The 16,499-nt window shown below is 29.7% G+C and overlaps 3 protein-coding genes across 4 annotated transcripts; 2 read left to right on the forward strand and 1 right to left on the reverse strand.

The window, feature by feature from the left end:
* Window positions 1-313: 313 nt before the first annotated feature.
* Window positions 314-1,814, reverse strand: LOC134834083 (uncharacterized). Its single transcript, XM_063848620.1, has 2 exons — window positions 1,668-1,814; window positions 314-1,613 (listed from the first exon to the last, which is right to left on the reverse strand). Coding segments are annotated over exons 1-2 (1,224 nt in total). The 5' UTR covers window positions 1,669-1,814; the 3' UTR covers window positions 314-390.
* Window positions 1,815-2,105: 291 nt separating this feature from the next.
* LOC134835943 (glucose-6-phosphate 1-dehydrogenase) lies at window positions 2,106-7,950 on the forward strand. 2 transcript variants are annotated; one of them, XM_063850977.1, is made up of 4 exons: window positions 2,106-2,309; window positions 6,096-6,244; window positions 6,309-7,478; window positions 7,532-7,950. In XM_063850977.1, the coding sequence occupies exons 2-4, from the start codon at window positions 6,179-6,181 to the stop codon at window positions 7,802-7,804; spliced, it is 1,509 nt and encodes a 502-aa protein (XP_063707047.1). In that variant the 5' UTR covers window positions 2,106-2,309; window positions 6,096-6,178; the 3' UTR covers window positions 7,805-7,950. The 2 variants fall into 2 exon arrangements, with proteins under 2 accessions (XP_063707047.1, XP_063707046.1); XM_063850976.1 differs by lacking the exon at window positions 2,106-2,309 and adding an exon at window positions 4,098-4,257.
* Window positions 7,951-15,097: 7,147 nt separating this feature from the next.
* LOC134834709 (NF-kappa-B-repressing factor-like) lies at window positions 15,098-16,485 on the forward strand. Its single transcript, XM_063849457.1, has 2 exons — window positions 15,098-15,285; window positions 15,345-16,485. Exons 1-2 carry the CDS (start codon window positions 15,188-15,190, stop codon window positions 16,483-16,485), a joined length of 1,239 nt encoding a protein of 412 aa, XP_063705527.1. The 5' UTR covers window positions 15,098-15,187.
* Window positions 16,486-16,499: the final 14 nt, after the last annotated feature.

Consider the following 16,499-nt stretch of genomic DNA (forward strand, 5'->3'; position numbering starts at 1 on the left):
TAGTTGATAAGTTTTAATGTTAAAACGCGTATGATATTTAAATACATACATGAAAAAGGAAAATAAATTTAAATTCTATACTTACTGGATTCATGTGTTTTTTTAATTTCTGCCTTGATATTTTCCAAAGAAAATTTTAAAAAACTAATTTTTTTTAAATTCAAATTTTTTATTTTTTTTTTTAATAAAAAAAAATTATTGCAAAAGTGCTTTAGTTTATTTTCTCACGAAAATTTTAAAAAAATCTCGTTTAATAAAAATTATTTTTTTTTTATTTTTTATTCATTTTATTTTTTTTTTTAAATTCAAATTTTTAATTTTTTTTTTAAATACAAATTTTTAAATTTTTTTATATTTAGATGAATCAAAGAGACTTTTTTAATAAAAAAATTATTGTAAAAGTGCTTTAATTTCATTATGTGACAATTTCCGATAATCAACATTGTACAACTTATCATCTATAAGGGTTTGGTTGATGCCATAACCGCGAGCTGTTTTAGGAATGACCTCATCAGGTATGGCAATTTTTTCTTTTTGAGCCATTGCTCGATGCAAAATGTTTGGATTATCTTGTCTTCCAGCAAAAATCACGCCATGCCCGTAAAACAAAAACCCATTATGTCGTTCTTCGTCTTCTTTCGTACCAAAAAATTGTCTTTCATACGGATCGACATTGACTTTTGGCACAGGAACAATTCTCAAGCATGATATTTTAGGATCACATCTCTCATGGAAGTAATACATGAAATGATCTCCCTGTTCAACGTAATTGACGCTCATCTGACAAATTTTTCTCGAATCAGGATCATCACAAGTAACGAGAATCATATATTGGTTGTCAATATCCCATGGAACGTACTTTCGGATGTCACTCAGTTTGTTAATTGGATAGTAATCGCCTTCTTTGTTGATAAATTCCGTCGATTCGGGCTTTTCGAATGACTTTCCCATCGTTTGAAGCAAGAAATAGTGAATTATATGGCGACACGTGATGAATTCGGTATTTACAAGATCAAAATATTCCGCATCATTCATTTCGCGACAAGTTTTTTTACGCAAAACTTCTCCGTTGATCGCTTTCAGTGCCTTTTGTTTCTCAGAAAAATCAAATTGCAACTCATAATTCACTTTGGATTTAGGAACATCAACTTTAGCATCGTACGACGTGATCAAACATCCATTCGGAGTAATTTGTTCCTTGCCTTCGGGATCTCCGTCATACGAAATAGCGTAATAATTCTCCTGAAGCCCATAAAATTTGGGTTCATATCCTCGCATTCGTGTGGTAAGTGCAAAATATTTACTATCCAAATATTTGTTAAAGTCCAAGTCGTGTTCTGTGAACGTTTCTTCGAGCAAATAACAAAGTTGGAAATCAATTTCGCTAATGTACAACATATCGGTGATGCAAAAATCAATTTCTCCGTTGTCGCCGAGCATATCGTACTTGACGCCATTCTCTCGAAGTTTCAACATTTGATCGGGACCCAATAAAGGCATGATATCGAGGAGCTTTTTGCGATGCGTGTTGTAATCAAAAGCCAAAAAGTACCAACCGGTGATTTTTGGATCGTAAAAGAAGCTTTTGAAGTACGGATGTCTTCGATGACGCACTAAAAATGAAAAATATTGAAAAAATGTTAACAAATCGAACAAAATTTACTTACTTTTGTAGAGTTGGAGATCAGAAATGTGCAAAAATATCACAGGAATTGCAAAAAATGTCTATTTTTGGATGTTTGGCGCTTGAATTTACAGTATTTCAACGATTTGTCTCCTTCTGATGTCGATATTTGCTGTTTGAATGTTTTCAGTTTTAAAATTCGTTACAATTTTTTGTCTTTCATCATATGATTTGTGTAAGTTTCTTCACGAATTTTTAGTTTTTCATATAAAAATAATCAAATTTTAATTATTTTTCACATTATTTTAACTCTCACAGGTAAATTTTCTTCAATAACTTGCCTCATAATCTTCCAACAACCCCCGATAACTTGACATCGACCGCTTAATGTACCTCGATATATCACTGAACGTCGTAATTGCACTCGGCGCGATAGTATCCGTAACCGTAAACTCGATCGCCGTTCTGAACGACAAGTTTCAATCAGTTTCTCAAAGAACTTCGGCCTGTGCGGTTTACTAAAAGCCTGATAGAATAAATAAAATTAAGTAAACAAATAATAACCCGTTGTTTCTCGCACGCGATCTTCGGAGAGTTATCAATACTCGTATAAAAAAAAGTAATTGATTACAAATTTTATCTCGTGTTTCGTGTCGTTACTGTTTTTTTTTTTTTGATCCAAAAGGTAAAATTAATTATCATGTAAATTTTTTCGTATGTTCAAAAAATTATCATGAAATAAAAATGTGTAACGAAAAAACTGGTTATTGGCAGAAAAATATTAAAGTGCAAAAGTTAAGAGAAAATTAAAGTGAAAATATACTTTCAAAGTTCTTGAAGTAATTAAGTTCAATGTAAAATTGGTCGAGTTAAGAAGTCGAATGACGTATTTGTGATTCTCAACACGAGCCTTGATGATTGGTCAAGGTCACTTAACAAAAAAGAGTTGTTGAACTAATAGAACATCGGAAGGTTCTTACGTATTAGACACGTTTTTTGTTGTACTTCATTAGCAAATTTTTTTATTATAATAAATTTAATAACGTCAATCGCGTGAATTTTAAGTCTGGAATAGGGTGTCTTGAAATGTTTCAACATTTTTTTTATTAAATTTAATTTTTTTTTATTAAAAATATAATTAAATTAAATTAAATTAATTAAAATAATTTTTATTTATAATTATTTTATTCAACTTTCTATTATTTTTTTTGAGTTTTAAATAAAAAAAATTTTCAACTTGGTCTCAAAATACATATTAAAATTTCAAATTTTTCAAAAACAAAAGATTTTTAACTTTTTTCACTTCACTTCAGAATTGTTTTCTTTTAAACATTTTTAAATTAAATTTTTCATATTATACAATTTTTTAAGTTTGTTAGCGAAAAAAATGTATCAAAAAAAATTTCAGCCAAAATCCTCTTATTATGAGGGCTCATGTACCCATTTTTGAAAATTGAGTTAGATCACCGTTCTCCGTCTCAAATTGAAGGTTTTGTCTTTAGAAACAACTTTTGTTTTGGACTTTTTCTAAATTCTGCGTTTCCGATGTACAGGAGCCATTTAAAGATGTTAGCAAAAAAAAATTGATGAAAAAAAATTCTGCCAAAATCCTCTATTATGAGGGCTCACGTACCTGTTTTTGAAAGTTGATCTGAATCATCAATCCTGAATTAGAAATTCTGATCAAATCAAAAATTTACTTTAATCAAAAATTTAATTTTTCAATTTAAAAATCTTAAAAAATTAAATTTTCAATTTTTTCGAGAAATTTTTTTTTAATAATTTTTTTTTTTCAAATTATTTTTTAATAATTTTTTTTTAAATTATTTTTTTTTATATATTAATTATATAATTTTTTAATAATTTTTTTAAATGATAATTTTCACTTTTCTCCAATTTTTTTTAATTATTTTTTTTATTGTTACTTGTTTATTTTCTTTTAATTCCTAATCGTTTCTTTAAAAAGCAAAAAAAAAAATTTTTTTTTTCGCTTAAAATGCTCATCCTACTGTTTTGTCTCTCGACAATCTATTCGTCATTCCATCAAAACGTACAATCGTTCTATTCCGACATGCATCTCAAACACTCCAAATACCGAAGAATTCTCTCAAAACAATGCAACCTTGCCTGCTTGCCGGTTCAACATGCGCGCGTTCATCATATGTAGTAGAATTCTCTTCCATCTGCTCATGTAGTAGTGAATAACAAACCATATTGACGAGTCATCATTACAAATTCAAAATCGTATCCGAGAGAATTGTAAACAAATCGACTTCGGTATCGACTTACAAATATTTGATCGAAGACTTTTTAATTACTCCAAAATTTTACGCAAAGAAATCGAGACTTAAATGACGTCACGTGAGTTTACTCTCAAAATAAATCCCTCTCCAAAAAAACAATTTCGCATTTTTTTATGTTGCCTCGTACTCGACTACTTCGTACCGATTTTGCATCACGTTTAGTCTGGTATTCGCTTCGTTTCTATTCAGTTGCTTTTAATACGTCTCATTTATTTATTATTTTTCGTGTTTTTTGTTATTTCGCTGTTGATAAATATTCGGAAACTTTGATTTTTTGTCGATTAGATTAGTGACTTGAGCATTTTGAACCGAAAATGTCATCAATTAAACGTAAGTTGACAGTAAACTGCGAAGATATGACTCATTTCGAAAAGATAAACAAAAGTGAAACCACTTGTTGATTCGATCGCGTATCGAAATCTGTGTCAAAGGCAATTACGTGAGCGTTAAGTCATAAGGGATTTGAGTAAATTGCTCTCAAGCGAAGTAAATAAACAAAAAAAGGTTAAAAAATTGAAGGTTTCTGAGTGAAAGTGATAGAATTTTATGAAAAATTGAACTTTTTACACACCTCCAGGTTAATTTTTAATGAAATTTTGATTAATTTATTCGCAATGACTGTAAAAAAGTTGTAAACCACGCGACTTTGTAGTATTAATAGTAATCGTATTCCAAAAAGTGATTAAAATAAAATAAATAAAGTTTAAAGTCATTGTCATTTCCTTTCTAAAGTGCATTTAAAAGGTTTCTTAAAAGAAAAATTTTAGTTAAATTTAATATTTTAACAAATTAATTAAATATTATGTCATATTAAAGTTAATAAAACACAATTCAAATGCGGTTCCGCAATTAATTTTTTAAATAATGATAAAGTGAACGTGAATTGAATGAAAAAATGCTCATTATCTATTGGAGGCGCGCTTGACAAACGCACTCGTATGTTAAATAATGTGTACTTTTAATATATGCATTTATTCAAGTAAAATCATACGATTTTTCAGACATTTCAACTCCGCTCTACTTTTTACTTCAAGTTACGTATGAGTTTTTGACGTATGCAATTCACAGTCAAGGTCTTTAATTATTATCGAAATTTATTATTTTTTTCATGTTTGAAGGATCTTTAGGAGATTTTAGCTTAATGAAATTTTTAAAGAAATTAAAAAAAAATTATAAAAAATTATTGAAAAAAAATTAACGATAAATTTTTTGAATTGACATTTACAAAATTTTGATTTAAATTTAATAAAAAAAATTAAATTAAAAATTAAAATAAATTAAAATTATTAAATTATTATTAAAAAATAAAATTTTCGATAAAATTAAAAATTTTGGAAAAAATAAAATTTTCGATAAAAGTACAATTTTTAAAAAATTAAAATTTTTAAAAAAATTATAAAATTTTTAAAAAATCATAATTTTTGAAAAAATTTAAGTTTTTGATCAATTAATTTTTTTTTAAACTAAGAAGATTTAAAATTTAAATTTACATAAAAGAAAATAAAATTTTTAATGAAACAAAAAAAAATTAAAATTCTCCAATTTCTTACTATTTTTTAAAAATTTTAATTTTTTTTAATAGCTTTTGCTTTAACATTACAAAAAAAAAAAATATTAAATTGCAGTCTATTTTTTTTTTTTTTTTGTAAAAATGTATTACATAAGAAATACTCCAACAGCGAATGATACAAATTAACAACGGTTCAAATGATATTTTCGACCTTACATTGCTCGATCGTTGTTTATTGGGATAACAAAGCAACTTCATAGCCTCAGGAAACTAAAAGCAGCTTCACCCCCATTGACAATTAATGAGATTGATTGCATTTCAACATACTTCAGAGATACCTTTGCACGATAAAACATCTCATTTAACGCGATTTTGATGTGTGAGTCATAAATCATTGCAAATGTTTAAATATTTGAACAGCTTTACACGAGATTTAAAGATTTGATTAGAGCAATGCATGAATTAGAAAGGAAATTTGCGTATCAAGGAAGCTGTTACAAGTTCAGGCAATCTCACGTTTTCGAATCGTGTGAATCGAAGTGAAGTGATAAGAAGTTTTTGTTTGATGATAATGGGACGTGCGCGAAAAATTGATACGAAGGTTATCGAAAAAAAAAAAAATTGAATTGTAATCAAACAATTGTTATGTAATTCTCAGGTGACGTTCGTAACGGAGGCCACACTGAACTCAGTGGCGAGGAAACCTTAACGCTCATCCGAAATTCTCTGACGTCGCCACAAATGAAGGAAGACGGGTGTTGTTTCGATGGCAATTGTCCCCATGTATTCATCGTTTTCGGTGCTTCGGTAAGAAAATTCCTTAAAAAAAATTTTTTAATTAAAAATAAATTTTTAATGTTTCTCATTTTAGGGCGATTTGGCGCGAAAAAAGATTTATCCAACACTTTGGTGGCTTTTCCGTGACAACTTGTTGCCTTCGAGCACGATAATTTTCGGATATGCTCGTACCGCGCTCTCTATTCCCCAATTGCGTGCCAAATGCGATCCATACATGAAAGTACGTCCCGAAGAACAAGAGCAATACGAGAAATTTTGGACGTTGAATCAATACGTTGCTGGAAGTTACAATACGCGTCGCGATTTCGAGTTGCTTAATCAGGAAATCGGCAAATTCGAAAAATGTCAAACGATGAATCGCTTATTTTATCTTGCACTGCCGCCATCAGTATTCGAAGACGTTACGGTACACATTAAGGAGTCTTGCATGGGCAAAAAGGGATGGAATCGCATAATTGTCGAGAAACCCTTTGGTCGAGATGCTGCTTCGTCGAAAAAGTTGAGTGATCATCTTGCCAGTTTGTTCCATGAGGATCAACTTTACCGCATCGATCATTATTTGGGCAAAGAAATGGTTCAAAATCTCATGACAATCCGTTTTGGTAATCAAATTTTCGCGCCAACGTGGAATCGAATGAATATCGCTTCTGTGCTCATTACGTTCAAAGAACCTTTTGGCACACAAGGGCGCGGAGGATATTTCGATGAATTTGGAATTATTCGGGATGTCATGCAAAATCACTTGTTGCAAATTTTATCGTTGGTAGCGATGGAAAAGCCCGTCAGTATTCATCCCGACGACATTCGTGATGAAAAAGTGAAGGTTTTGAAGTGTGTGGAGCAACTTACGATGGATGACGTTGTACTTGGGCAATATGTTGGCAATCCCGATGGCAAAGATGAGGATTCGAAACTCGGATATTTGGATGATCCAACTGTACCGAAAGGCTCAAAGACTCCAACGTATGCTCTTGCCGTGTTGAAGATCAAAAACGAACGATGGGATGGCGTTCCGTTCATTTTGCGCTGCGGAAAGGCTTTGAACGAACGAAAAGCTGAAGTTCGCATCCAATATCGTGACGTGCCCGGCGACATTTTCCATGGAAAACCGAAACGAAATGAACTCGTTATTCGTGTGCAGCCAGGAGAAGCGTTGTACGTCAAAATGATGACCAAAACGCCCGGAATTAACTTTGACTTGGAAGAAACTGAGCTGGATCTCACATACGGTCATCGTTATCAAGTAAAAATTTTTTGATTTTTTCTCATGATTTTTTTTTAATAATTTTTTTTTAGGAAATTCACTTACCCGATGCCTATGAACGACTCATCCTCGACGTTTTTTGCGGTTCTCAGATGCATTTCGTGCGTTCTGATGAGCTGAGTGAAGCATGGCGTATTTTCACACCCCTTTTGCATTACATCGAGCAAAATCATCCAGAGCCTATTCCGTATCTGTATGGATCTCGAGGACCGAAAGCTGCTGATATCAAGTGCGACGATGTCGATTTCAAATATTACGGATCCTACAAATGGCACATGGACAAGAACAATAAAGCTAAAATGTAAAAAAAAATAAATTGTTGTTGTTGCCTTCAAATAGTTTTAAAGGATTTTTTATGATATTTTTACGATACAAAGTTATTTATGTGGAACGCTTTACACAGGAAACGGGAAATTTGTTGAAAATAAAAAATTTCTATTTTTTTGTACAATTTTTATGAATTTTTTGAAGATATTTATTAAAAGAGGCTTCAACTGTTCTATTGACGTACTTTTTTCTTCAAGTCACTTTTCAACTAAATTTTGATGGGTTTCAAAGCTAAAAGTTAATAAATACGCATTCTAAAGTTGATTTCCATCGAAACCTGATCGATTTTTGATGAAATAAAAAAAAGTACGATTTTATCATATGAGGAGCAAAAATCGTACTTTTTTTCTCAAGTCAATTTTCAACCAACTTTTGATGGGTTTCAAAGCTAAAATTTAATAAATATTCATTCTAAAGTCGATTTCCATTGCTATCTGATCGATTTTTGATGAAATAAAAAAAAAGTACGATTTTATCATATGAGGAGCAAAAATCGTACTTTTTTTCTCAAGTCAATTTTCAACCAACTTTTGATGGGTTTCAAAGCTAAAATTTAATAAATATTCATTCTAAAGTCGATTTCCATTGCTATCTGATCTATATTTGATGAAATAAAAAAAAGTACGATTTTTGGATATGAGGAGCAAAAATCGTACTTTTTTTCTCAAGTCAATTTTCAACCAACTTTTGATGGGTTTCAAAGCTAAAATTTAATAAATATTCATTCTAAAGTCGATTTCCATTGCTATCTGATCGATTTTTGATGAAATAAAAAAAAGTACGATTTTATCATATGAGGAGCAAAAATCGTACTTTTTTTCTCAAGTCAATTTTCAACCAACTTTTGATGGGTTTCAAAGCTAAAATTTAATAAATATTCATTCTAAAGTCGATTTCCATTGCTATCTGATCGATTTTTGATGAAATAAAAAAAAGTACGATTTTACCATATGAGGAGCAAAAATCGTACTTTTTTTCTCAAGTCAATTTTCAACCAACTTTTGATGGGTTTCAAAGCTAAAAGTTAATAAATATTCATTCTAAAGTCGATTTCCATTGCTATCTGATCGATTTTTGATGAAATAAAAAAAAGTACGATTTTACCATATGAGGAGCAAAAATCGTACTTTTTTTCTCAAGTCAATTTTCAACCAACTTTTGATGGGTTTCAAAGCTAAAAGTTAATAAATATTCATTCTAAAGTTGATTTCCATTGCTATCTGATCGATTTTTGATGAAATAAAAAAAAGTACGATTTTATCATATGAGGAGCAAAAATCGTACTTTTTTTCTCAAGTCAATTTTCAACCAACTTTTGATGGGTTTCAAAGCTAAAAGTTAATAAATATTCATTCTAAAGTTGATTTCCATTGCTATCTGATCGATTTTTGATGAAATAAAAAAAAGTACGATTTTATCATATGAGGAGCAAAAATCGTACTTTTTTTCTCAAGTCAATTTTCAACCAACTTTTGATGGGTTTCAAAGCTAAAAGTTAATAAATATTCATTCTAAAGTTGATTTCCATTGCTATCTGATCGATTTTTGATGAAATAAAAAAAAGTACGATTTTTGGATATGAGGAGCAAAAATCGTACTTTTTTTCTCAAGTCAATTTTCAACCAACTTTTGATGGGTTTCAAAGCTAAAATTTAATAAATATTCATTCTAAAGTCGATTTCCATTGCTATCTGATCGATTTTTGATGAAATAAAAAAAAGTACGATTTTACCATATGAGGAGCAAAAATCGTACTTTTTTTCTCAAGTCAATTTTCAACCAACTTTTGATGGGTTTCAAAGCTAAAAGTTAATAAATATTCATTCTAAAGTTGATTTCCATTGCTATCTGATCGATTTTTGATGAAATAAAAAAAAGTACGATTTTATCATATGAGGAGCAAAAATCGTACTTTTTTTCTCAAGTCAATTTTCAACCAACTTTTGATGGGTTTCAAAGCTAAAATTTAATAAATATTCATTCTAAAGTCGATTTCCATTGCTATCTGATCTATTTTTGATGAAATAAAAAAAAGTACGATTTTTGGATATGAGGAGCAAAAATCGTACTTTTTTTCTCAAGTCAATTTTCAACCAACTTTTGATGGGTTTCAAAGCTAAAAGTTAATAAATATTCATTCTAAAGTTGATTTCCATTGCTATCTGATCGATTTTTGATGAAATAAAAAAAAGTACGATTTTATCATATGAGGAGCAAAAATCGTACTTTTTTCTCAAGTCAATTTTCCACCAACTTTTGATGGGTTTCAAAGCTAAAAGTTAATAAATATTCATTCTAAAGTCGATTTCCATTGCTATTTGATCGATTTTTGATGAAATAAAAAAAAGTACGATTTTATCATATGAGGAGCAAAAATCGTACTTTTTTTCTCAAGTCAATTTTCAACCAACTTTTGATGGGTTTCAAAGCTAAAAGTTAATAAATATTCATTCTAAAGTTGATTTCCATTGCTATCTGATCGATTTTTGATGAAATAAAAAAAAGTACGATTTTATCATATGAGGAGCAAAAATCGTACTTTTTTTCTCAAGTCAATTTTCAACCAACTTTTGATGGGTTTCAAAGCTAAAAGTTAATAAATATTCATTCTAAAGTTGATTTCCATTGCTATCTGATCGATTTTTGATGAAATAAAAAAAAGTACGATTTTATCATATGAGGAGCAAAAATCGTACTTTTTTCTCAAGTCAATTTTCAACCAACTTTTGATGGGTTTCAAAGCTAAAAGTTAATAAATATTCATTCTAAAGTCGATTTCCATTGCTATCTGATCGATTTTTGATGAAATAAAAAAAAGTACGATTTTTGGATATGAGGAGCAAAAATCGTACTTTTTTTCTCAAGTCAATTTTCAACCAACTTTTGATGGGTTTCAAAGCTAAAAGTTAATAAATATTCATTCTAAAGTTGATTTCCATTGCTATCTGATCGATTTTTGATGAAATAAAAAAAAGTACGATTTTTGGATATGAGGAGCAAAAATCGTACTTTTTTTCTCAAGTCAATTTTCAACCAACTTTTGATGGGTTTCAAAGCTAAAAGTTAATAAATATTCATTCTAAAGTTGATTTCCATTGCTATCTGATCGATTTTTGATGAAATAAAAAAAAGTACGATTTTATCATATGAGGAGCAAAAATCGTACTTTTTTTCTCAAGTCAATTTTCAACCAACTTTTGATGGGTTTCAAAGCTAAAAGTTAATAAATATTCATTCTAAAGTTGATTTCCATTGCTATCTGATCGATTTTTGATGAAATAAAAAAAAGTACGATTTTATCATATGAGGAGCAAAAATCGTACTTTTTTTCTCAAGTCAATTTTCAACCAACTTTTGATGGGTTTCAAAGCTAAAAGTTAATAAATATTCATTCTAAAGTTGATTTCCATTGCTATCTGATCGATTTTTGATGAAATAAAAAAAAGTACGATTTTATCATATGAGGAGCAAAAATCGTACTTTTTTTCTCAAGTCAATTTTCAACCAACTTTTGATGGGTTTCAAAGCTAAAAGTTAATAAATATTCATTCTAAAGTTGATTTCCATTGCTATCTGATCGATTTTTGATGAAATAAAAAAAAGTACGATTTTATCATATGAGGAGCAAAAATCGTACTTTTTTTCTCAAGTCAATTTTCAACCAACTTTTGATGGGTTTCAAAGCTAAAAGTTAATAAATATTCATTCTAAAGTTGATTTCCATTGCTATCTGATCGATTTTTGATGAAATAAAAAAAAGTACGATTTTATCATATGAGGAGCAAAAATCGTACTTTTTTTCTCAAGTCAATTTTCAACCAACTTTTGATGGGTTTCAAAGCTAAAATTTAATAAATATTCATTCTAAAGTCGATTTCCATTGCTATCTGATCGATTTTTGATGAAATAAAAAAAAGTACGATTTTTGGATATGAGGAGCAAAAATCGTACTTTTTTTCTCAAGTCAATTTTCAACCAACTTTTGATGGGTTTCAAAGCTAAAAGTTAATAAATATTCATTCTAAAGTTGATTTCCATTGCTATCTGATCGATTTTTGATGAAATAAAAAAAAGTACGATATTCGTACTTTTCGTACAAAAATCGTACTTTTTTTCTCAAGTCAATTTTCAACCAACTTTTGATGGGTTTCAAAGCTAAAAGTTAATAAATATTCATTCTAAAGTTGATTTCCATTGCTATCTGATCGATTTTTGATGAAATAAAAAAAAGTACGATTTTATCATATGAGGAGCAAAAATCGTACTTTTTTTCTCAAGTCAATTTTCAACCAACTTTTGATGGGTTTCAAAGCTAAAAGTTAATAAATATTCATTCTAAAGTTGATTTCCATTGCTATCTGATCGATTTTTGATGAAATAAAAAAAAGTACGATTTTATCATATGAGGAGCAAAAATCGTACTTTTTTTCTCAAGTCAATTTTCAACCAACTTTTGATGGGTTTCAAAGCTAAAAGTTAATAAATATTCATTCTAAAGTTGATTTCCATTGCTATCTGATCGATTTTTGATGAAATAAAAAAAAGTACGATTTTTGGATATGAGGAGCAAAAATCGTACTTTTTTTCTCAAGTCAATTTTCAACCAACTTTTGATGGGTTTCAAAGCTAAAATTTAATAAATATTCATTCTAAAGTCGATTTCCATTGCTATCTGATCGATTTTTGATGAAATAAAAAAAAGTACGATTTTTTGGATATGAGGAGCAAAAATCGTACTTTTTTTCTCAAGTCAATTTTCAACCAACTTTTGATGGGTTTCAAAGCTAAAAGTTAATAAATATTCATTCTAAAGTTGATTTCCATTGCTATCTGATCGATTTTTGATGAAATAAAAAAAAAAGTACGATTTTATCATATGAGGAGCAAAAATCGTACTTTTTTTTCTCAAGTCAATTTTCAACCAACTTTTGATGGGTTTCAAAGCTAAAAGTTAATAAATATTCATTCTAAAGTTGATTTCCATTGCTATCTGATCGATTTTTGATGAAATAAAAAAAAGTACGATTTTATCATATGAGGAGCAAAAATCGTACTTTTTTTCTCAAGTCAATTTTCAACCAACTTTTGATGGGTTTCAAAGCAAAAAGTTAATAAATATTCATTCTAAAGTTGATTTCCATTGCTATCTGATCGATTTTTGATGAAATAAAAAAAAGTACGATTTTATCATATGAGGAGCAAAAATCGTACTTTTTTTCTCAAGTCAATTTTCAACCAACTTTTGATGGGTTTCAAAGCTAAAAGTTAATAAATATTCATTCTAAAGTTGATTTCCATTGCTATCTGATCGATTTTTGATGAAATAAAAAAAAGTACGATTTTATCATATGAGGAGCAAAAATCGTACTTTTTTTCTCAAGTCAATTTTCAACCAACTTTTGATGGGTTTCAAAGCTAAAAGTTAATAAATATTCATTCTAAAGTTGATTTCCATTGCTATCTGATCGATTTTTGATGAAATAAAAAAAAGTACGATTTTATCATATGAGGAGCAAAAATCGTACTTTTTTTCTCAAGTCAATTTTCAACCAACTTTTGATGGGTTTCAAAGCTAAAAGTTAATAAATATTCATTCTAAAGTCGATTTCCATTGTTATCTGATCGATTTTTGATGAAATAAAAAAAAGTACGATTTTATCATATGAGGAGCAAAAATCGTACTTTTTTTCTCAAGTCAATTTTCAACCAACTTTTGATGGGTTTCAAAGCTAAAAGTTAATAAATATTCATTCTAAAGTTGATTTCCATTGCTATCTGATCGATTTTTGATGAAATAAAAAAAAGTACGATATTATCATATGAGGAGCAAAAATCGTACTTTTTTTCTCAAGTCAATTTTCAACCAACTTTTGATGGGTTTCAAAGCTAAAAGTTAATAAATATTCATTCTAAAGTCGATTTCCATTGCTATCTGATCGATTTTTGATGAAATAAAAAAAAGTACGATTTTATCATATGAGGAGCAAAAATCGTACTTTTTTTCTCAAGTCAATTTTCAACCAACTTTTGATGGGTTTCAAAGCTAAAATTTAATAAATATTCATTCTAAAGTCGATTTCCATTGCTATCTGATCGATTTTTGATGAAATAAAAAAAGTACGATTTTATCATATGAGGAGCAAAAATCGTACTTTTTTTCTCAAGTCAATTTTCAACCAACTTTTGATGGGTTTCAAAGCTAAAATTTAATAAATATTCATTCTAAAGTTGATTTCCATTGCTATCTGATCGATTTTTGATGAAATAAAAAAAAGTACGATTTTATCATATGAGGAGCAAAAATCGTACTTTTTTTCTCAAGTCAATTTTCAACCAACTTTTGATGGGTTTCAAAGCTAAAAGTTAATAAATATTCATTCTAAAGTTGATTTCCATTGCTATCTGATCGATTTTTGATGAAATAAAAAAAAGTACGATTTTATCATATGAGGAGCAAAAATCGTACTTTTTTTCTCAAGTCAATTTTCAACCAACTTTTGATGGGTTTCAAAGCTAAAATTTAATAAATATTCATTCTAAAGTCGATTTCCATTGCTATCTGATCGATTTTTGATGAAATAAAAAAAAGTACGATTTTATCATATGAGGAGCAAAAATCGTACTTTTTTTCTCAAGTCAATTTTCAACCAACTTTTGATGGGTTTCAAAGCTAAAAGTTAATAAATATTCATTCTAAAGTTGATTTCCATTGCTATCTGATCGATTTTTGATGAAATAAAAAAAAGTACGATTTTATCATATGAGGAGCAAAAATCGTACTTTTTTTCTCAAGTCAATTTTCAACCAACTTTTGATGGGTTTCAAAGCTAAAAGTTAATAAATATTCATTCTAAAGTTGATTTCCATTGCTATCTGATCGATTTTTGATGAAATAAAAAAAAAGTACGATTTTATCATATGAGGAGCAAAAATCGTACTTTTTTTCTCAAGTCAATTTTCAACCAACTTTTGATGGGTTTCAAAGCTAAAAGTTAATAAATATTCATTCTAAAGTTGATTTCCATTGCTATCTGATCGATTTTTGATGAAATAAAAAAAGTACGATTTTATCATATGAGGAGCAAAAATCGTACTTTTTTCTCAAGTCAATTTTCAACCAACTTTTGATGGGTTTCAAAGCTAAAAGTTAATAAATATTCATTCTAAAGTTGATTTCCATTGCTATCTGATCGATTTTTGATGAAATAAAAAAAATTTCCTGCTCAGTTTTGTTGTTTATGAATAAGACCATTAAAATGTCATAAGTTGTTTTGAAATCAAGTTCCAATGTGATTTTCAATCTTTTTTTGTATAAAATTCTCCTGTAAATGTAAGTTAACAATCATTTATTGAGCAAATACATGGATTCTGACGAAGATTTGAACCAATATCGGATACTACATGAGTCGCCAACTCATTGGAGATTACGGAAAATGTTCATTCAAGAGCATCGAAAAAGGTTTTCTTCAAAACTTCCTTAAAATTTTTCACATAATTCTAATGAAGTATTCTGTTTAGTCTTCCTGATGATGAATTACGTTGCCTCTCTCAAGTTTTGCTGAATATTGAATTCCTCGGATGCGTTTATCCGCAAGAAACAATGCGTCGTGTCGAGGCTCTGGCAAGCGATATCCTCAAAAAGTTCCGTCAAAGCTCCCAAGGCAGCAATAAACGAACATTGGTATCCGCACAAGAGACAACAGCAAACAAATATCGCAAACTTGACGATGGTTCGGCGATTTCGACATCGATGAGTAAGAAAATGAACATCAACTTTGTGAAAGCGACCGAAGAAATTGAGGAAACTGGATCAGCTGAGCATCGAAAGTTCCGAAAATTGTTGAAAAATGTCGTTTTGTTCAAAGTGACTGACGAAGCAGGCGAAGTTGTGTACAACAACTCGATGCGGAAGACAATTGATCAGAACAGACAAGCACAATGGAGTGAAAGCTGCGTTCAAACGACTTTTTCTTGCAGTTTGGATGGCGTTCAACTCGTAAAAGTCGAAGCTCAGAGTCAAAAAAAGGCAAAAGCAGCAGGAAATGAAAAACTTTACAAATTACTTCAGAACTATTGTCATTTATTGGTAAAGAAAGCGAAATTCTTCGGAGGCGATGTCGAAAAAGTCGAAAAACCAGGAGGACAAATTATTGTTGACAAGCCACAAGTGAAGAAAAATACGATTGAAACGTACGAGGAACACAAATTGGGACAAAACAACATTGGATTTCGCATGTTGAAGGCTCTCGGATGGAAAGAAGGCGATAACCAAAAGGGAATTGTCGATCCAATTGGGCTTTCGGTCAAAATAGGGCGTGCCGGACTCGGAAGTGAACCAAAAAAGGGCAAAAAATTGAACATTTCCTACTTTCGACAACTCATGATCAACTTTCGAGACAGCGGATCAGATTTCGATTTGATTTTTTCTTCGGAATTTGCGAAAGAAGAACGCGCTGAACTCCACAAACTCGCACAAAGGTTAGGATTAAAGTCAAAAAGTGACGGCAAAGATGATGACAGATATTTAACAGTGCGACGCAAAACTGGATTAACTCCTTTAGAAATTGTTCAACGAATTCAGGACGGAGATCCTTTTTATTCTGCAATTTGGTCTTTGGAATCTCCTCTTCTACAAGACTACGAAACTCTTGACTTGTAAATTTTTGAATTTAT

The sequence above is a fragment of the Culicoides brevitarsis genome, chromosome 3 (assembly GCF_036172545.1).
Source record: "Culicoides brevitarsis isolate CSIRO-B50_1 chromosome 3, AGI_CSIRO_Cbre_v1, whole genome shotgun sequence".
In the NCBI taxonomy this organism is placed as follows: domain Eukaryota; kingdom Metazoa; phylum Arthropoda; class Insecta; order Diptera; family Ceratopogonidae; genus Culicoides; species Culicoides brevitarsis.

Excerpts from the sequence above, each read along its gene's own strand:
- LOC134835943 (XM_063850976.1), top strand. Across the intron at positions 6,245-6,308 it reads TCATCGTTTTCGGTGCTTCG|GGCGATTTGGCGCGAAAAAA; the intron begins GTAAGAAAATTC and ends TTCTCATTTTAG. Across the intron at positions 7,479-7,531 it reads CATACGGTCATCGTTATCAA|GAAATTCACTTACCCGATGC; the intron begins GTAAAAATTTTT and ends ATTTTTTTTTAG.
- LOC134834709 (XM_063849457.1), top strand. The coding sequence starts at position 15,188 with ATGGATTCTGACGAAGATTTGAACCAATATCGGATACTACATGAGTCG. Across the intron at positions 15,286-15,344 it reads ATTCAAGAGCATCGAAAAAG|TCTTCCTGATGATGAATTAC; the intron begins GTTTTCTTCAAA and ends TATTCTGTTTAG.